The sequence below is a fragment of the Dipteris shenzhenensis genome, chromosome 2 (assembly GCF_047967505.1).
Source record: "Dipteris shenzhenensis isolate YYH24624 ecotype China chromosome 2, Dip_SZ_1.0, whole genome shotgun sequence".
NCBI lineage: Eukaryota > Viridiplantae > Streptophyta > Polypodiopsida > Gleicheniales > Dipteridaceae > Dipteris > Dipteris shenzhenensis.
Window position 1 is genome coordinate 7,471,834 of NC_141597.1, and position 22,663 is coordinate 7,494,496.

Below are 22,663 nucleotides of genomic sequence, written 5' to 3' on the forward strand. Positions count from 1 at the left end.
GACTTGTAGTCTAGTTGTAGACGAGCATAGCCATAGAGGAGATTAAACTCCACCAAGCCAAGTAAGCCATTGCCATATCACCCAATTAGTTCCCATCGGTATCAGTCCCAATGGGTCTATCATCAGTTGTACACATTCACACATCTGACACCAGCTCAATCTCTTGACATTTAGTAGTTTATCACATTTTGTGACTATTGGCAGAGTTATCATTCAGGATTGGCATTCTTATTGCACACACATGCCACCCATGTACAGTCATATTTGTTGACTATTTTATGGCATTTGCTCCCTACACATATCCATCAGCCTTGTACAGCCTCTTGGCTACTCCCAACACACAGTTGTCATTCATTCATTACAGGCTTGATCTTTGGCACACACGTAATTCTTCCACCATGACTTGGTTTTGATTGTTTAGCATAAGCCCCTAGCGGCAGCTCACATAGTGTTCTCATGGGTAGACACTCTCGCCATAATACGGGTAAGCCTCTTGCACTGGGCACCAGGCTGCCTCCAGCATGAAGTTGATAATACACTCGTCATGACTTCGGATGAGATCCGTGAGTGGAAAGAGAACCTACTTCTACCATTCATTGCCACAGGGTAAGTACTAGTTTATAATGCAGATGCGAGCATCATTGGTCTCGAGAGATTGGACACACAATTTCTACATGTTAGCATGGTGACATCAGCCCATAGTTTCTGATTGTGCACATTCAACGGTAAGCCCTTAGCATGAGGTATATTTTGATGATATGCCTCAGCAGGAGGCACTCCCATTGACATCAACATAGTTTGATTCCAGTGATGAACATCCATCACATTCATGCATTGATTCGACTCCATCTCCTGCTAAGATATAGAGTAGGAGTTCAGTTATGATCATGTCGTTATACACTATGTAAGTCCTCAATATGAGGCTCTCACTTTGGAGGTGAACAGAGAAGCGGCGGTGCTCCTGGGAAGTAAGTCATATTCTAGGCAAGGATACTGTTGGGATATCTCAAGGTGTATGCCTTAGGCACACCTTATGTTTCTATGTGTGAGTGCTAAAGGCACAGTTAGGTGCCCACAAGCATAGTTAGGTGGTGGAAGAGCCACATAGGATGATTGAGAGAATCGAGGAGCAGATTGAGGAGATGATTGTGGAGCTTTGAAGTCATCAGTGATGTCAGTGAGCATGTATGAGGTGCCTACTTAAGGACCTCACTCTTCTTCATTCCATAATGCAAGTAATGCAAGTATTCTGAGTTTGTGTCCACTCTTTACTTTCCTTTTAGCTTTCCAACATGGTATCAGAGCCCTTTGATCCCCCTTGAGCCCATTTCTGCCACATCATCATCTTCTTCTTCATCTTCTTCTTCTCCATTTTCCTCTTTCTTTCCAAAATCTTTGAGAGCTTGGTTCTCCACCTACAAACGACCATTGCCCAAACCCTCTGAGCTGGAAACTCCTCTAGTATGGGCGAACTTCCACCTACAAGCAATTGAAGAAAAAACGTCTGTGGTGGCTGCCATTCTCCAAATAGCGAATTTCTTCTGTTGCTCAATACTCCCTGCCTGCTCTACCATTGCCTGAGCCCTCTTAGGAGTAGATGGGCGACCTCAAGATGAAGATTTTGAGCCATTTTTCAGGTCATTTGGTTCAGTAACGAGGGAGAAATCGTCAAAACTTAGTTTCAGCCTATAGCAACTCTCCCGGGCAAAAGTGCGCACCATTTCGTCCAACCTCTGTGCTGGACTCTCTCTGGTATATGAGCTTTCTTTTGCTTTAGAAAGCCCTCTTTTCCTTGCTTTGAAGAGTGAGCTACAAGCCCTTGAAGTTCAGCCTTTTAGTTTTGACAGTTTTGGACAAGTTTTTGAAGATGATGCTACATAAAATGCTACTCTAGCATTTCTGGTTTTTTTGAAACTTTCAATAACTTTAGTACAAGTGTGGCTTCAGTTTTGTTTTGAATTGCTAGACCTGGTTTTGATTGGAAAGTATTCATTTTAGCCACTTCTATGAAGCATGTAACAAGAAGCATCATTGTTTGAAATTTGGTCACAAGACTTTGCTACATTAAATGCTTATATTTTAAAGCATTTCAGTTGTTATTCTAAGCCTTGTAAGAGAGAAGACACTGCCCAATACCTGGGTTAGACCCTCTCATGGCTTGCTTATGCAAAATATGTGAAAAGCCAAAACATAAAGCAATGTCTTGTTATGCTACAAAGGATGAAAATGTCAACCTGACTTCCTTGTTGAAGATTGCCAAAACAATGGTTGCCAAAAAGGAAGCAACTACAAAGCCAGAGATCTACCCTCTCATGGCACTTTTATTTGACTCCAAGTATAAGAAAAAGATGAAGGTCAGATACCTAAGATATGCTTCTCTACACAACTATGGAGATGACAAGATAATTGTTCTCTTGAAGGATATGATTTTCAGATCCACTTGTTCTATCATAGTACCATCTTATAAGGCACTAGACATTGCCCATGTGGTAAGACCTTGCCTTGACATGGATATTTTGCCTCCACAAGATGAGGCATCCCATGAAGATTATGCATTTTAAATCATCTCTATGTATGCTCCAGATCTCTCTTTTTGTGTCGAGGTACTAAGCTTGGATAGTCCTCCAAAATGAATGAAATAAACTATTGTGTTTTGTAAACACCTCTGGTCACCTTATGATGTAGGCCATGTGTATGTTTTGCTCCATGGTACCTCCTGCAGACATTGTGTGCATGTACATGCAGGGGAGATAACCATTGGAAGGTCTTTTTGTATCCCTTTTTGTTTACCTTACACCCAAGGGAACCCTTGCTAGCATGAAAACCTAGCCATAGATTAATCCTTGACCACCATGAGATGGCATGAGAAACTATGAGACTAGATGTATTCTTGACATAGCCTGAGGCATTCCCTTGAGGGGGGGTTTGTTGGGATATCTCAAGGTGTATGCCTTAGGCACACCTTATGTTTCTATGTGTGAGTGCTAGAGGCACAGTTAGGTGCCCACAAGCACAGTTAGGTGATGGAAGAGCCACATAGGATGATTGAGAGAATCTAGGAGCAGATTGAGGAGATGATTGTGGAGCTCTGAAGTCATCAGTGATGTCAGTGAGCATGTATGAGGTGCCTACTTAAGGACCTCACTCTTCTTCATTCCATAATGCAAGTAATGCAAGTATTCTGAGTTTGTGTCCACTCTTTGCTTTCCTTTCAGCTTTCCAACAGATACGACCAGAAGGAGCTCTCCTCTTAGTCTTATGGCTCTGTGGTTGGGCTCTCAGTGGGAGAGTGCGAGACTCGAGTGGTCATGGAATTCGAAAGCTCCCGATCTTTCTTTGCAGAAGCTCGGCTCATTAAAGAATCAATGATGATAGCTATGGGCTAATACAGATATGATCTTCCCTCACATCTCATCCTCCGCTGTTAGAGTCATGGAACTGTCATCAGCGCTTTCTTCAAGGTATTTGTTCATCATCCTATAACACCCCCGTATAAGCTATCGCAATTCTTGCTTATACGCGATTCATCCATCCCAAGCCTACTTTAGCTCTGCTTCATCGCATTACTTGGCCATAGCTCGCATTAGTTCTCCATTGATGTAGTTATTGCTACGGTGATTCACAAGCTACCATATTCATTGCTTTTAGTTTGCGATCGAGTTAATTTGGCTTTGAATTGCCACAATCTTGAAGTTAGATTTCCTTCACTTGCATCTCTAGGTCGATCTATATATACAGACCTGAAAGCGCCAAAGATTTGGTGAATGTTTGGCACACCGCCCATCTGATTGAACTCTCTTCGTGATATCCATGGTCTTTGATTTGATGCGCTAGTGGCCTCCCCTGAACTGCAACTTCGGAGGTCCTTTCCGATCCTGGAAGAGCATCTCGCCTACAAATCCATCGAGGGTCATGTTTTACAATCTCATTGTTGAGTTGAGAAAGAGCATCTCCCATATAATCGTGATTTCCCAGCACTGTAAAGAACCACAGGCACTGATGCTAATTAGATCTTAGGTGGCAGTAATCAACATCGCTAATTTCTTCATCTCTTCAAGCGTTGATCATCCATGGCCACAATGGATCACCTCCTTGATTCACACATCGAGCTTGACACCGAAGAAAACCTTCGATCAATCGACTTCCTCGGCAACTCAGCTACGTGTAGCATGGTATTCCTTGGAAAGAATGCCATTGGTTGTACTCTAGTTGCAAAGCTCATCACTACCTACTGAGAAGATGCACACAATGCATGGGCAGCTTTAATAAACGATGTGCACGAAGGAGATTATCTCTGCACTTAGCATGTGCGAGCTACATGAGGTCTCCATCCTGCTGGTATTACACGGTTTTTTGGGGAACATGAGGCTTCTTCTCACTAATAAGACTTGGACCTGAGAGACGAAGTCATTTCGTAGGGCCATAGTCGTTTTATGTGCGAGCTACATGAGGTCTTCATCTTGCTGGTATTACACTATTTTTTGGGAACACGAGGCTTCTTTTCACTAACAAGACTGGCCCACTCACTGCCTAAAGACTTTAGGGGCTTAGCGTTTCTTAGAACATCCCCCCTCTTTCAAAGGTTGGACCCAAATTTTGGCATTGAAGTGTAACTATCGATACCGACCCAAGACAAAAAATAAACCTATGTACCACGTCGTCTATACAACACTCTGCATTGCTACGAGTCAAAGTCTAAGAGCATGACCATGAGGCTCATGATTTTTGATTTCTGATTTTTGTTTCATGTGGGCATATAGTTTTCACACCAATCCATTCGACTACATCAGCATTAACACCAAGTATGTTTAGCACATTTGCAAGGAACCGATTGAAGTTATCTCAATCCATCTCTTCATATGTGCAAAAAATATGTAGTTCTTGCTACAAGCTGTTTATTTGCAGCTTTTCCAAGTTGGCAAAGCATGCTTACTACTCCTTTTCTTTCCTCTCCATCTATTGGGATCAATAGGGAGGAGGCGGTGATGACCCTCTGGCAGTTGGTTCTGGCGCTCTTTCGGGAGGCTCACTTGGACTTGGAGAAGGACAGACCACGAGATAGCAGAGGGAGGAAGCACTCACATTTACCCTCTATGCCACGGTGGTGGAGGAGGGGCATTTTTATTGCCTGGCAAGACAAGAATGTCTTGTGGGGTGATTGAAGGTAGAGGCGCTACCACACTACGGGTAGAGCAAGGTTGGGGAAATTTGGAAGAGGAACCGGAGCGGCGATCTGATAGGGCACCTGGAGAGAAGATGTCATTTTGTAGGGCCATAGTCGTTTTATGTGCAAGCTGCATGAGGTCTTCATCTTGTTGGTATTACACTATTTTTTGGGAACACGGGGCTTCTTTTCACTAGCAAGATTGGCCCGATGACCGCCTAAAGACTTTAGGGGCAGCTTCGAGCTAATTTGCTGGCTGTTGGGAGGAGACTTAGGAGAAGAGCAATCAAAGAAGGCGCATCATGAAGAGACTATGGAAGGAGGGAAATTGGAAGTATACTATGATCATTGAGCATGAGAGAGAGAGAGAGAGAGAGACACTGAGTGTGGGTCTTAAAGCTTAAGCATAAAGCAGCTTGGAAGCATTTTCTTGTCACTGAGTGTGGGAGAGGTAGTGTTAGTTTATAAGAGAGAGAGAGAGAGAGAGAGAGAGAGAGAGAGAGAATGTGTGTGTTTTGTTTAAAGCTTCAATAAGAAGCAGAAGGAATAGAAGGAGAAGGAGAAGAGGGCGTGCTTAGCAAAGACTTTGTCATTGAGTTGCGGAATGTTTTCATTGTACTCTGCTTCTATGCATTCCACCTATTCTTTTTCATTAAATGTTTCATTAGTAAGTGTGCGCTAGTCCTATTTGCTTTGTGATATTCCCAGAAGGGTTTGCTCAGATGGCACATGGGATTTGAGCATCATTCAATGAATGTGTCCGTTCTCTTTCATTAAATGTTTCATTAGAGACAGAGCGCTAGTCCTATTTGCTTTGGAATTCTGTTTCGAACTTGCACAACAATGACCAGCATGCAATAAACTATCTCAATACATATTTGGATTTGAGCTTCATACGTGAACAACATGGAGTTAAAATGCACAACAAATACCTTACACGAATGAGCATTCCAATATCACGCGGTGGTATTTGGGGAGATAGATTTATCATTGCATGGCTTTCAAAGTTTCTTCAAAGACCAATTCAAGTGTGGTCATCTGCAACCGAAAAGATATGTATGCAATGTAGCAATGAAAATGTATCGATCCCATTACGCATCTTGTATGATGATAGTTCTATACACCCTTGTCACTTTGAGCCAAATGTTGAAACGACAACTCAATCTGATGATGAAGTTGTAATTCTCACTGCAACTACAGACCCAGATCTCGCACCTAGTGTTGAAAACCAGCACTCAATTGATGATGTCCTATGTTATCAACACGGTCCCAATGATTATTTATTCGATATAATAAAGTACTTAGTCGATTCTCTTGGACTCTAATATTATCGATGTTGCTATAGCTAGAATTCTTACAACATTTCTCTCTTTTGATGCAAGTAGTTCTCAATGCAAATAAGTTTCCAAATCGACAGTTAGATGCCACATGAGATGAAAGATCAAAGGATAATATTTCATGACAGAATATTATTTAGGTTGCAACCAAGGATAACACAACGGGTGATTAATGCGGCAGGTCATTTATAGCAACGACTCCTAAGTTCTAACGCAACCACTTCAAAGTCGCTGCATTAACCTTAAAGCAGTAGGTTGACTTTTGCTTGTTACATTTGTGAGTTCATGTAATGCCACATGGAGTTAGGTGAGGTGGGGGGCTGTTTGGCCAACTAGCAATCTTTTTTCCTTATTTTTTTCTCTCTTTATGATATTTTCATTACAGGGATCCCAAGTTTTCGTTTAAGATTGTACTTATGTTCTCCATGACAAAAAAATGAACTTTGTAATATAGAGAGATATCACTGACAATAAGACAATAAGCCGGTCTCTCAAGGAGGTTAAGTAGAGGCTATCCGCTTTGAAGTAACCCTGCATTTTTCAACTACATGGATGCAGGAATTGTCCTTAAACTTCTTTTCGATAGAGCCTCGTAGCCAGAGCAAGTGCTTCCGTGCATACATGCACTCTTGTTGAATTGAGAAATTTCTGTTCAAAGAGTTACCTCACGTACCTTGAATCCCATTGGGTGCGCACATCTCGACCGTTTTATCTCGCAAGACAGGCCGAGTTCTCGCTCCTTATATATACACTCATTCCTTTTCAAATCCTCTCTCTCTCTCTCGGTCTGTGTGTCTCTGTGTGTGTGTTGCCCTTGCTGTAGCCATGGTGAAACAGGAGGCATTGGACAAAATTCAAGCTCGGCAAAACTACCGGAACCTCTGGCACTCGGATCTACTCGGGACAATAACTGCTGATACGCCGTGTACTGCTCTTTGAAATCCTGATCTCGACCATGTGCTTGTGTGTGTGAGAGGGAGAGAGAGCTTTAATCAAAAAACGCGTGTGTCAGAGAGAGAGAGAGAGCTGTTTCTTTTCTAACAATTCCGTTTGTTTCCCACAGATTTTTGCTTTGCGCTTTGGTGGTAAGTCTCTTGGCAACACAACCCCTTCTTGCCTTACATATTTACAATTATGGTTCTGTAGATGTTAGCGGAAGTATAGATTAATACGCTCAAGATCGCCTCGTCGGCTTCATGTTTTGCGGAACCGTATCGAAGGAATAAGAAATTTACGTCGTACGGAGAAGGAAGGATATGCAACTTTGGAATCGAATAAAATACTCCCTCGATTTCTGTTGTTGCTAAAGACAAACCACGTATAAATCTGGACAATTTGTCCTGTGAATAACGTTCTGATCATACATGCCCCTTCAAATATCAAAATCCTCCCCGTTCTAAGCGTACGTGATACTTATTCTCTTAATTCCATTTGTTCTCCCTTGACCGTACATGCCCTTCCAAACATAAAAATCTTCCCCTAAAAAGCGTACCAATATCATTCGGTGATATTTGTTCAGTGGAAGGGCCTGCTAGCTTTCACTACCTTTATGACAAAGGTATAAGGTTTCATGCCTGCATTTTGCAAGTTTCTGTTGATGCAACTAGGATACTTCGGTCTGCTGCAATTCTGCCTTGCCCACAACTCTTGTTCTACCAACTTATAATCCAAACTGTTTATGCATTAGCAATATTTATGCAGATAGCTCCGTTTAGCAGACCACAGCTTACTTGAATTCCTGCTGTGGACTGTTCTCATTGGCAACTGGAGTGTTCAATTGTCCAGGTTCTGGCATTGCATTTAGGGGAGGATGCATGTGATGTCTTCCAGCTCTCAAACAATGGAAGACCCTACATGCATCATCATCATTGTGCACGTTCTTTATGTGCTGCTTGTTGGCAGTCACTTGCTGTTTGGATTACCTGTTTGGTGATGTATTGGAGCTTTTTGATACTTCGTGCACATTCATTGCTGCAGCAGCAGACCACGTGTTGGCCTTGATTCCTGCATCCGAGTCAGTCTTGCTTACTAACGCTTGCATGCTTTTGCCTTGCAGCTATGTTATTGCTGAACTGGTATGCTTAGTTATAAGTCGCTTGACTGACTTACTTTTAAACCAAAGTCGTCATTCATTTTAAGTGGTCACAAGGTACATGAAGCCTAACCGTTGGTATTTCTTCCTAGCCTCATCATTTGGAGGTCCTTTCTACGCACTATCATATCCACAAGCACCACCCATTGAGAGCTTTTGAAAACACGCATTGTTTGTGTGTATTTACTTCATTATCAAGAACCAGCCTCTTATACCTTGGTTCATTGACTGGTTCATCCTTTGTTTTTTCATTGCGAAGGGCCATACATATTGCTAGTTATATTACGTGGGCCCTGTTTTACCCACTTGATCCTTGTCATTGAGAGCTATCATCGTGTAATCATCTCATACCTTAATATGCTCTCACATTAAGAGAAGGGCTTACGATAGCTAGGAGATCCTCACACTGAGAAAAGAGCACCAATTGCTTGGAGGTGGTTTTGGGTTCGAGGGGGAGCATCAATGCTGGTTGGCTTTGAATAGAGGTAAGGCTTACGCCTTATTTCTATTTGGTGCCTGTGCTTCATAGAAAGTCTCAGTCATTTCCCTAGGTGTCTTTACTTTCATTTGATTGCTTTGTCCTATTAATGCACATAACACACTCACACTTTTTGTGTGATAGCCAGCTAAGTCCCGATGAGTCAGACCAATGAATGCCTCCTTCTAGAGAGTGCTAGGTGGATGGAACCAACTAGAGCATCTGAAAATTTAAGCTTGAGAATATTCTCAAAGCTCAAAAGCTGTGGGATATGATTGATGGGACTGAAAAACGTCCAAGAGAGAATTACAGGAGTTATGCTGAGAAGAGCCAGCAGGTCATACTCTTATAAACCTGAGCATTGAGGTAACATAAGTGTTGTCAGAAATCTGAGAGGATGCTAGTACACAAACATTATTTAGTCATTAAAAGGCTTGAAATACGAGAGGATCAGAATGTTAATGACCATTTGAATCAGCTTAAATACTTGACAAAGCAATTGGCATTGCTTGGTGAGGAAATGCTTGATCCAGCTTGATCCAGAGTTAGTTTTCAACTGTCTTTTAGACTTGTGGGTCAATTTTGCCATCATGCTCTCTCACAGATTGTAAGAGAGCACTAGTTCTCATACATAGAAACGATTTTATGCATAGCCTGTCTCATCTTTGATAATTGAAAATGATTTGCAAAGAATGCATCATGGAAAAGAGCAGTCGTGAAAAGTTTGTGAAGAAGTATTCAAGAAGAGAAGGTATCCTTGAGTTGATATATTCTTATCTATATGGTTCTTTAAATGTCAAATCTATGGGAGGTAAGGTTTACTTCCTGACATTCATATATGTCTAAGGAATTCGTTGCCATGGTCAAAAAGCAATTGACAAGCATATCAAGGCTCTCAGATCAGATAAATGGAGATAATATAAGTGAGCAGAATTTATTGAATTCTACGAAGAGGAGGGCATTAAAAGACATTACTCCATCTCTCGGTACACCCCAATAAAATGGTGTTGTTGAGTGCATGAAGAGAAAACTAGGAGTATGCTTGAAGATTGTAATATACCAAACTAGTTGTGGTCTAAAGCTATGTATCTTCATAAGCAAAGTGCTACAAAAGTGGTACTAAACAACACTCTTGAAGAGGCCTTCACAAGTATAAAGCCTAGAATAGATCATCTAAGGATATGGCTTATGCTCTATCCTTGATGCCAACAATAGAAAAGTGAAAAATAAATAAGTTAAAGGTATATTTGTTGGCTATAGTAATGATCACAAGGCCTATGGGATTTGGAATTCTGAAGCACGTAATATCATCACTAGCAGGGATGCAACCTTTGATGAAGGAGTCGTTCTATTCTATCGTTGAGCAAGTGGTAGAAAGAGAAACTGAACCGCATGTTATGGAAGAACCTTCATCAGATATTGGTGACGTGAGTCAAGGATCGCATTGAGATGGTTTTATGAAACCATCAAAGGCCATGTTATTGATTAACGAGAAAAGTCTACAAGAATTTGAAGGGCACTTGATACACTCAATGTGAGTCATGCATTAATGACCAACATCAATGCCTGAGAGTTATAGGGATGTGAAGGGCAATCCCAATTGGCAAGAGGAAGCCATGAAAGAGAAGTATGATAATATCATACGAAATAAAACTTGAAAAGCTCACAAAGAGGGCATTGACTATGATGAGACCTTTACACCAATAGCTAAACATAATACTATTAGATTGATAGTAATCGTTGCCACTCATTATGGCTTTACGTGAAAAGAATCGACGAGGTTGCTTTTCAAGAGCACAGGCTTCACATATTTATCCATAACAGTACATGGTATATAGAAAAATAGAGAGTCAGGCTTGCCGCCTAATGGTCTACAGGAACAGAGGACTCTCCCTCATCCTGTGAGCCTCATCATCATCCTCGACTTGGGGCCATCATCCTCATGCTCATCCTCAGGCTCAGTGAAAGGAGAGGGGGGGAGTGGCTGAGTGGAAGGGGGTGGAAAGGGAGTGGAAGGGGAGGAGGCTGAGAGGAGAAGGGAGGAGTAGGAGAGGAGGCTGAGTGGAAGAAGAGGGGGCTGAGTGGCTGAGTGGAAGGGGGTGGAGAAGGGAGTGGAAGGGGAGGGGGCTGAGTGGAGAAGGTTCAAGGGAGCAGAAGGAGAGAGGCTGAGTAGAAGGGAGTGGAAGGAGTGCTGTTCCTTGGTAACTATGGTCAAGGAACCGACGGGGGACCTTTTTGGGCTCCTGGATTTCAGCTCTTTCCTAGTCAAGAGCCCTGTGCAAAATGGTCCTGATCAATCAGAGCCATATCAGGCAAAATATCTGGCTGCACATGTGGTTGCAAATCACCAACAGAGGAAGGAGGTACAACCTGAGATATCATAAGGATCGGACAGAAACAAAGGCATCAAGCTGTCAAAGATATCTAGGGCATCAACAACAGGCTGTTTTTGAAAGTCCAGCGAAGGCATAGTGGAAGATTCATCAAACACAACATCCCAACTGTTGGGGAAACATCAAGAAACGAGTTGATATTAAATGAAGAGTTTGTAAATGCCATCACAAGCAAAGATTGGGTATCAAGCATATTATGGCATCATCGATTAAGACAAGCACATTTCCAATCAATTTTGGATGTAGATATGGATATGCATGCCCTTGTGAATGGTGTATTACTTGATATACATGCCTCTATTGGACTCCTTGTGCCAACCCTCCACTTGTCCTCCTAGATGTTTGAACGGATTATAAAATTGGGGAGAGACTAAGGGAGTATTTTAGACTTGGGATATGGGGTTTGATTTATGTGAAAAAATGAGACAAAGGGTTGTCGCATACAATTGAGAGTGCGTACCCTCCTAGCCCACATGAGAGATTCCTCCACACACACCATGCATGTGGGAGGATGCATTTATTGGGAGAGATCCCCTCTCTTGGTGGCTATAAAAGGAGGGGGCAATTCCTTGATGGGACACGCTCATTTTTGTAAAGTCACCTAGCTAGTACTTTGTCCTTCCTTTTAAATAAAGCATGACTCTCTTTCCTTGATGTCTCGATCTCTACATTCCCCCTCTTAGAAGGTACATGCTCCTCTTCCCCCTCTCACTTCCCCCTTGTGCCATAGTCCCCCTCTTAATTTCCATTCCTATTAATCCTTTTTTCCCACCCATGTTAACGCTTCTCCCTTCACGTTTCCTCTTCCCACATCGCTCTCAAGCGTCGCCATGCCTAGCGTCTAGCCTCATGCCTTGATTTCTTTTCTAGATAATAGAAGTAGTGGCATACAATCCGTCCGTCGACATCTGTCATTCCTACGACTGTGTGCACTGTGCGCGATTCTCTGTTTCTGCACTTTTAATCGGTGACATCTACTCGCGGTTCTCCGTCTCTGCGGTTGCAAAACTTCTCCGTTTCTGCGTCTTCAGTCTGCGTATCTTTTGTTCGCAGCTCCTATGCGTCTTCTGGATCCTGCATGCGGTCTATGCGTGAACGCGCACTACGCGTCTCCTGTGATGTGTGTTTCAGCGTCTTCTGGTCGCGGTCGTGGCCTCTGCGGGCTTCAAATTTTTTTTTCCTGTAACAGACCTCGCGCTCCTCTACACTCTACACTCTTCTTCTCCTTCTCTTCTCCTCTCCTCTCCTCTTATTAAGGAGTGGGGATTAAACCCAAGACCTCCCCATTCACAAAAGGAAGACTTACCATTGGGTTAGAAAATTGGAAGTGATTAAATTGTAATGATATTGCTTATATCTTGAAATCTCATGAACTATAACTCTCTAACCGTAGGGAGTTTCCTCTTGCTGTAAAAAGCAAAAGTACTTCACTTCATGTGCTCCATCCATATCTCGTACTAGATTGCAGAGTCTGAATTTTTTTCAAGTACGTACGTCACACGAAGAGGGTGGATATTTATGTCACTTCTCGACGGGTTCAAGGATTTGATGCTTGGTCCTCCGCTCATTACGGCTACCAATTGGCGAGATCTCTTTCTTGATCTTCATGTCGATCTTCAACAACTGATTGCACAAGGCATTGCTCGAGGAGACGACGGGTTGGATGATATACTGTGGATGGTTCAAGGTGAAGAACTAGTGATACACTGGAAGGGCTTTGATTCCAATTCTACTCATTGTGTGGTGATCGAGCTACTTACTGCATCGGAGGTAATTAAAAGGGTGACATTCTTTCAAGAGTGGGATGATCCACAAGCTTGGGGTGAGATTTGACGCATCTGCTTGTTAATTCCTGTGGATAAGCTCGTCTTGAATGATTTCTTCTTGATCTCACTACAAAGGTTTCTAGAGCTTAGCTATGGTTGGTAATGTTTCGACCAAGGAATCCTTTTGTACCTAATCAACCCTTCGTGCCACATTCTTTCAAGAGTGGGATGATCCACAAGCTTGGGGTGAGATTTGGCGCATCTGCTTGTTAATTCCTGTGGATAAGCTCGTCTTGAATGATTTCTTCTTGATCTCACTACAAAGGTTTCTAGAGCTTAGCTATGGTTGGTAATGTTTCGACCAAGGAATCCTTTTGTACCTAATCAACCCTTCGTGCCACATTTTGAGCTTCAAGTTGTAATTCTTTTTGGTCGAAAGATAAACTATCAACAAAGGATTGTAAGTCTGTTTGGCGCTGAACGTCTTGCTCAAGTATTAAATTCTCCCCACCCTCTCCTGCTACGTATCTTGGACTACCGAGAAACCCGGATTCTAGTTTTGGTGTAATGACATCTTGGATCCTTTTATTTGACGGAGCATACAAAACTTCGACCAAGGCTGCTGGTGTGGGTGTGAAGCTCACTTCACCAAGGGGTGAGGTGTATTGCTATAGCATGTCTGCACCTGCAAGTACTTGCAATCAAGCTGAGTACTCGATACTGATTTTTGGGTTACAAAAGACACAAGAATATCACATCAAGCAACTTGAGGTGCGAGGAGATTCTCAACTCATGTGTGAACAAGTTCGTGGAAGGTGGAAGGTGCGGAGGGAAGGCTTGGTTCCACGACATCAACAAGTATTGAAACTTTGTAAACAATTTGAAGAGGTAAAAATTCAGCATATTCCCCGAGCTCAAAATTTAGTTGCTGATTTCTTGGCACGTGAAGCTTGTACTTCAATCACGCATGAAACGAGTGGAAGCACCAGCCCAACAAAGATGCAAGCCACGAATGAGGGTGATCATTTGTAAGGAATGCAAAAGTTGTGGGCATCATGAAACTAAGTGTTGGGCATATTTGATATGAGTTTACTGACTTCGGAAGATTATAAAAAAGGTCCTTAAGGACATTGCTCAAAAGAAGGATGCCAAATCGCACACCTCTTGAAGAAATAGCATGGCGACTACAAGAACTGGAAGAAGCTGAAGGTGATGTGCAAGCTCTCCAACTGTTGACATTTGTCATGGCATACTTGTTTGCCTTGATGAACAACCTCATGCAACGTCATGTCTCTTGAAGAAATAGCATGGCGACTACAAGAACTGAAAGAAGCTGAAGGTGATGTGCAAGCTCTTCAACTGTTGACATTTGTCATGGCATTCTTGTTTGCCTTGATGAACAACCTCATGCAACGTCATGTCTTTAACTCTCGTCTGTAAAGATGGATGCAATATCATGCCTCGGCCAATAAGGGTTGGTCCTTTTAAGATTGTCTATGAGCTATTCTATGCTGAAGATTTTTCCCGTATAGTGTTTCACAATACACCAGTCACACCCTATCCTGCCTATGTGTGCTTTGTGGATGTATCTTCATCAGATTTTCAGTTCAAGCTACCTCTTTCCATTGTTTGCCAATAGATAAGCTTCATTTCGTCTCTCTCTTTTCCATTTTTCAAGCATGGTTGACATTCCCGTGTTCTGTGGTCGGGTTGAAGAAAATCCAAATGAGTATCTTGTGGCCTTCAAGTGCCGTTGTGTTTCTCTTAACTTTCTTACTGAAGATAGATGGTTGTTGGTTCTTTCCATATTTCTAGAGGGTTTGGCTCAAGTGTGGTACGAGAAGCAGGTCGAAGACGTTCGTCAAAGTTGGCCGAGATTGACAGCAGCTATGATCGAGTATTTCGGCAAAGAAGAGGACCGGAGAATGTGTACCTAGGTGGCAAAGCTGAAGCAGTCAGAAGGTGCGACGGCATGGCGATATGTGGATCAAGCGGTCGTGCTCTTGGACGGTTTAATTGCCATGCATGAGGACAATGTCGGATTTCGAGCTGAAATGACTTAGCATGTGCTAGGCTACCTTGTAGTAGGAGCAAGTGATGAATTCCGTCTCAAGCTTAAATGAGAGAATCCAGAGACCATAGTGCTAGCACATGAGATTGCTCAAAAGTTTGATAAAGTTCAGTCTGCCCCACCTCCCATCAGGGATGTATCCACCGCCTCCACCTGAAATGTATGGTCCCCCCTTAGATGCTTATCCTCAACATGGAAGATTTTCCCAGCCTTGTGCACGAGCCCCTCTGCTTTCTACTCCCCTGGCCCCTCCTGCTAAAGAACCCGGAGTCAATGACCTAGCCAAGGTCTTGAACGATCTTCGGCTTGAGGTGGTAGGTATCAGAAATCAAGCCAATCGCTCTCCAAGAGAACGTGCCAATGTTGTGTGCTACGAGTGCCACTAGAAGGGTCATTATCGCACCGAATGTCCTAATATTCCAAGGGTGAATCTTCTAAGTGGATTAGGCATCGAGGATTCTGACGTAGAGGTCCTTGATCTTGGGAAGATTAGTCGTACCACCTCGGACTCCTCTCTAAACCGTGGACTGGGCCGCCCTTGGAAGAAGGTGTTCTCAGATCCCTCAGATGCTGAGATGGCAGACCCACTAATAAAGAAGACTAAAAGATCTCGTAGGAGTAAGTGATCGTCCTCGGATTTTTCTATTGGCTTAGGGCAAGAAGACTATTCGGTCGTTCAGGACCTTGCTCATTGGTCTTTGAGCATCACGCTTTTTGAACTAATAGCATTAAGCCCTAAGGTGAGACGTGAGCTGCAACAAGGGCTCTCAACACGGAGGAGCAAGAAAAAGAGAAAGGTACGAGAGATTTCTTTTATCTCTGAAGAAGTTGATCAGTACCCGCATACAGTAGATGTCATCATAGATAATTGCCGTGTCAAAAGTGTGTGTGTTGATGGGGGAGCTGCATGTAATATCATGACACTCCGTATTATGAAGAGGTTGAATTTGAAATGCACAAGGCGCTCCTTCACTCGAATCAAAGTAGCAGATGGTCGACAACTCGCCACCTTGGAAGTCATTGAGGATTTGCCCATCACTGTCAACAGGTTGACCACCACCGTCAATTTCTATGTAGTGGACATTAAAGATACAGGTAGAAGTTACCCAGCTATACTCGGGAGACCATGCTTGAGAAAGAGTGATGCAGTCAGCTATTGGAAGGCATGACACATGTCTCTTGGTGCGTGGGCCACCATCCAAAGAAAGTAAGAGATCTCCATCGGCCGCTAGCTTGCCCAAAGAGTCTTCCAGAATGTGCGAAGAAAAACCAGAGATATCCCTTGGGCATACCAACTATGTGCCTGTGTGGGTAGCCTGCACTGGAGAGCCCCAAGAGCACGCCTACCAGTACGCGCACTGTATGAGAAGAAGGGGATAGGGTTCTCTGAGGTCTCCAGTGGTGGCCAGCGCCACTCCCCTGGGTCCCACTCCACCCCTGTCAAGGAGCGGCCCTCCCAAATCCAGAGTCTCCAGTCCTGGTCCTGCATAATCAGGGGGTCTATATGCCACGTTTTTTCTTGCAGCCCTATGATGCGAAGGTGCTGCCAGGGAAGCTGGGGGGTCGATCACGGCCTCTGCTCTGGAGACGACTACCATCGGCGACGGAGAAGAAGTGAATCGAGGAGTCCGAGAAAAGGCCTGCAACCACCAAAGGAATGCCACGGGGTGTGAACTGCCCTAGACACCTCTCATTTCCCGGGAGGAGCTGTCTGGTGATCATGGGAATCCTCCAACCTGCAGGAATGACAACATCGATCTCCGCTCACTGATCATGGATCCCACGTGTCGTACTTACTGCTGCTGCCAGCTTGCCTGGGCTCAACTGGCTATAGACGTCCCTCCAAACCCGGAGCGAGCGCGTAGGCTCAGACGCCCAGAGCGCCCATGGGATATGGGATCTCTCTCCAAGCTGGCGACCTGTATCATCTGTCACCTAGCTGCTCCAGATCAGGGGCTGTCTGTCTATCTCCTCTCAGTAGCTGGGGGGAACCTTAGAGAGGCTGTGCCGCAACTTCCTCCAGACCGAGACGAGGCCACGGAGGAAGGGGGAACGGGGCTAAGTCAGTGGGGCTGAAGTGAAAATCCACCGGATAGACGGCTGCCAATCACCCCCTCTCTGGGGATACACGCGTTGAGACCATGCTGAAGCAAGAGCTTCCACGTCTGCTCTCTTGGGGTCAGACCGCGGATGAGACTAACTTGCCAAGTAATGCCTGACTCTGCAGTTCTGGATCTATGATGCCAAGACAGCCCTCTGTCTGGGGGAGAATGACCGTGTGCCAGGCGACCCGGGCTCTGGTGGTGTCGGAACCATCTGAGCCAGACCAAAGAAAGTTCCGCACCAGTCTCCTTAACTGGGCTACACACGATCTCGAGAAACACCAGCAAGATGCCACGTACCAAGCGGTGGCAAGAAGGACCTGATTGACCACAAGGGCCCTGCCTGCCAAAGATAGCCGAGCTGTGCTCCAGAAGGCTAGCTTCCGTCGTATGGAGACTAGGACCGGTAAGAACTGTTGAGCCGGCGTGATATCCAGACCTACCTGGAATCCCAGGTAACGTGCCGTCTGTCCTCTAGGGATCCAGCGAAACCCCAGGAAAATACCCCACTGTGAGCTGGCTCTCGGATCCGTAAGAAAACCAACTTATTTATGCCAGTTGATTTTCGCCCCAGCGGCTAGCAAAAAACCTCTAAAGATAGTCTCACTCGCTCCAGTAACTCGATATCATCCTGCACATACAGGGCCGTGTCGTCTGCATACTCGGAGTCTAGAAGGTCTGCATCGTCCCGAATAGGGAGGCGCATCCCTCGAAGACCAGTGGTACGGGCTCGTAGGAAGTGAGTCATGGCCTCCGCAAAAAATAGGAAGAGGTAGGACGCAAGCGGGCAGCCCTAATGCACCGAGCGCTCGAGGGTGAATCTCTCCCCCATCCTGCCGCTGATGATAACCCGGCTGGAGGCCGATCTGTAGAGACTAGCAATACCTCTAATCCACTCGTTTGGGAAACCGAACCGAGAGAGTGTACCCTCCAAGAAGGACTAGTCTACCCTATTGTACGCCTTCTCAAAGTCAAGGAGGAGTATGGCAAGGTGCTGGCCACTGTGCTGGGCCCACTCCGTCGCCTCTGAGAATGTGAAAATGTTGTCTAAAATGCTGCGATCTTGGACAAAACTAGTATGGGTGTCATGGATCAAGTCATGTAGCAGGAGGCGGATGCGGCTACTTATCATTTTGGCGAGGATTTTATAGGCAATCGGGAGGAGGGTGATAGGGCGCCACTGTCTGATCTCCTGACGGTCCCCCCCTTTGGGGATGAGGTAAATCAAGCCTGTCGCAAGGCTCTCTGGCATCTGTCCGCTGGAGAAGATATGCTGGAAGGCTGCGAGCAAGGGAGGCTGGTGGACCTGCTCCCAGAAGGTGGTGAAGAAAGCTCTAGAGAGCCCATCCTCACCTGGGTTTTTCTGCCCATCAATAGCGCTCACAGCATCTTGCATCTCTGCCACAGTGAAAGGGGCGAGAAGGGTTTCACTCATGCTAGGCTGCACGAGCGACGGTGTATACCTCCACACCTCCTCCTTGCATCGGCGGGCACAAGATTCTGGGGGCTCTTGCTAGAACAGGGATCTGTAGAAATCTGTCGCCAAGTCTCGGACCTCGTCTGGAGCTGTCCTGACACTATCATCCTGCACTCTAAGAGATCGGAGCTGTTACCTTGCTGACCTCTGGCCATGAGTCCTGAAGAACTCTCTGCACATCCTGTCGCCGTTCCTAGCCCATAAGGACTTGGAAGCATGAAACGAGAACTCTGAGCGTCGCTGGGTGATCTCCTCTAGCATGGCTCGGGCTCTAACCTCCTGTTGTCTGAGCTCCTCAGAGCCTGGAGAAGACTGCTGCATCCGCTGTATCGAGGCAAGATCTCGTCTGAGACTCCTCTCCTTCGCCCACCATTGCTGCCTGACCTGAATCGCCTCCTGCTGACAGATGAGACTAGACTCGGCAAGAACCTGAGCTACCTGAGTTACCATATCCCCCATGGGGTCCCAATCCCGCTCCCACAGGTCCACTATCTTGCTGCGAACCGCTGCTCTGGAGTAGATGGAGTCTGGGATCCGGCACGAGTGTGGAGGTAAGGAGTGAGAGGCTGAGTCCAGGACTAGGATGACTGGGGCATGGTCAGAGAGGGTCGTCCCTGGAACCACTCCTGACTCTCCACCTCTGCCTAGTGCCCAATCGTTGACATAGAAACGGTCCAACCGCTCCGGAAGTCTGCCTCCCTCCCTCCTGTCACCCCAAGAGAAGTCCAGACTCCCTGTCCATCTGCAAAAGGAAGGCTCCCTCCAACTGTCCCGACCTCCCACAGCGAACAAGAAGGAGTCCCAAACCGCCTGCTCCGCCTGAGCTATACTGAGGAACTCTAGGCCCCGTCCCTGTTGATCCCCTAAAGTCTCAAGGTTATTGAAGTCCCCTCCTATAATCCAAGAATCCATCTCTGGCAATAAGTCTGTCAAAGAGCTCCAGAAAGCGGCTCTCCGTCTGAGGTCGGTCGGGGCATAGATATTGAGGATGCCGATGCGGGATCCCTCAATATTCAAGCCCACCCAAAGCGCTCGTCCTGGGGTCAAGGTGCCAAAACCACACACATGCTGAACTAGAGAAGCTCCGATGGAGGTACAGACACCCCCACTCCTCCCCTGTTCGCCAATTGAAGGTTCCCAGTAGGTGTGGGAGCGTCCTGTGAGGACCTTCCCACACTTACTGGTCTGAGAAGCCGAAAGCTTGTGTTCCTGCAATAGGAGCACATCTACCCTTCCCACCAAGGCTGGCTGGAGCTCCTGTCTGAGCACCATCTGTTGGTAAACTGAAAGGAAAGCAAAGAGTGGACACAAACTCAGAATACTTGCATTATGGAATGAAGAAGAGTGAGGTCCTTAAGTAGGCACCTCATACATGCTCACTGACATCACTGATGACTTCAGAGCTCCACTCATCTCCTCAATCTACTCCTAGATTCTCTCAATCATCCTATGTGGCTTTCCACCACCTAACTGTGCTTGGGTGTGATTTTTTGGTGAGCTTTTTGTCATGAGCTTTTTTTCAATTTTCATGAATATTGTGAGCTTTTCATTCACCTGAGAGAGAGAGAGGGGGGGGGGGGTCATGGAGTGGGGTGGGTGGAAAGTTTGGGTTGTGGTTGCAGTTAAGAGGAGAGAGGGGGGGGAGGGGAGATAAAGGAAAAGGGGAGGGATGGGCGCATGGGTAAAGTGGCATGGAGAAGGGAGGGGAGGGGAGTTGGAACATATATTCGTTATCATAGTTAGAGGGGGAACTTATAAGGTATGCAAAGAGGAGTGCAAGGAGGAGAGAGAGGATGAGGAATGTGAAAGTTATGTTCATCTACTAAATGTAAAGGGGAAGGGAGAGCATATGAGAAATTTGTTCATTTTCAAATTGTATAATTTGATAGATTTGACCTCATATTTGGATTCCTCGTCGAATTCCAGTCATTTTGAGTACCAACATGACCATATTCCAATAAAAATTGGAAAAATGGTGTTTTTGTCATGAATTCATTTTGGCCTGTTTTGGGCCTATTTTGAGTCTAGCGCAGACTCAAAATAGGCCCGAAACAGGCCAAAATGACAAAAACACCATTTTTTCAAATTTTATCGCAATATGGTCATGTTCGTACTCAAAATGACCGGAATTCGACGAGGAATCCAAATATGAGGTCAAAAGTTTCAAATTATACACTTTTAAAATGAACATATCTCCCATAGTTCCTCCCTTCTACTTTGAATATGGACATATCTTCCATATTTTTTTGCCTCCTACTGCCACTCATATCCGCCCCCCCCTTGTGCATAGTATACACTCTTCCACCCCTTCCACATGCTATGAAAATGAATATATCCTATATCCTCTCCCCCTCTTTCTAACCTCCCCATCTTTCTTATAACAAAAACATGTATGGATTTCTAAAAAAAGCTCGCAAAAACAAAGGAAATGGTAAAAAAGCTCACATTAAAAAGCTCGCCAAAAGATTTTTTCCACTGTGCTTATGGGCAGCTAACTGTGCCTCTAGCACTCACACATAGAAACCAAGGTGTGCCTGAGGCATACACCTTGAGATATCCCATCAAATCCCCCCTCAAGGGAATGCCTCAGGCTATGTCAAGGATACATCTAGTCTCATAGTTTCTCATGCCATCTCATGGTGGTCAAGGATAAATCTATGGCTAGGTTCTCATGCTAGCAAGGGTTCCCTTGGGTGTAAGGTAAACAAAAGGGATACAAAAAGACCTTCCAATGGTTATCTCCCCTGCATGTACATGCACACAATGTCTGCAAGAGGTACCATGGAGCAAAACATACACATGGCCTACATCATAAGGTGACCAGAGGTGTTTACACAAAACACAATAATTTATTTCATTGATTTTGGAGGACTATCCAGGCTGAGTACCTTGACATAAAAAGAGAGATCTGGAGCATACATAGAGATGATTTAAAATGCATAATCTTCAAAGGATGCCTCATCTTGTGGAGGCTCTTCAACTGAAAGTAGATTTGCATTTTCTGTCTTTGCTTTGGCTCTGCAAAACTTCTCATTATGGTTGTTCTTGCCACAGTGTTTGCATGGATTAATTTTGAAGCAGTCCTTTGAAAGGTGATTTGTCTTTCCACAGTGATTGCAAGGGGTAAACTTGCCCTTCTGGATTTTTACAGTATAAACAGTGTCATTGCCTTTCCTGAGCTCCATATGCCTTTCTTCTTCTTGGAGAGCAGAGATAATACCTTCAAGATTAGGATTAGGAAGATTTTTCAAAGTGGTAATTATGTGATCATAATCTTCAGGCATACTCTTAAGTAACACTGCCATAGCATCATCTGGAGTAATAGGAGAGTTGATAGAAGCTAGTTGAGTCATAAGACTCCGCATATAGTTGACATGAGCTGCCAAAGTAGTGTCACTAACCATCTTCAATTCAAAGAAAGAGATTTTAAGTGATAATTTAGAGATGTGAGAGCTAGCACCAAAAATCATGTCAAGCTTCTGCCAAGCTTCTGAACGAGACTCTAAGTCAGAGATGTGGTGAATATAATCATCTCCTAAAGCAAGAGCAATGATACCATATGCTTTCTCCTCTCTAGCGGGATCCCTTGCCGGGCGTGTTGGAGTTGAGGATTCTCCAGCATTGGAGGCTGTAGAAGAAGCGGTTGGAGTCCGTTTGACAAGTCCCCAGAGGTTCTCCCTCATCAATGCAAATTTCACCTTCATCTGCCATGTGTGGAAGCCCTTTCCATTGAACTTCTCTAGATTCAATAGGGTAGCCATGAGAGGGTCTAACCCAGATATT

General features: G+C 44.8%; 1 protein-coding gene across 1 annotated transcript in view; it reads left to right on the forward strand.

Moving 5' to 3' along the window:
• The first annotated feature begins 7,020 nt into the window (after positions 1-7,020).
• LOC147904292 (uncharacterized) overlaps positions 7,021-22,663 on the forward strand; it is a 69,207-nt gene continuing 53,564 nt past the window's right edge. The window contains exons 1-2 of the mRNA XM_087393943.1: positions 7,021-7,426; positions 7,565-7,586. Coding sequence (XP_087250069.1) covers positions 7,327-7,426; positions 7,565-7,586 — 122 coding nt within the window. The 5' untranslated portion in view covers positions 7,021-7,326. The remainder of the gene's footprint in view (positions 7,427-7,564; positions 7,587-22,663) is intronic.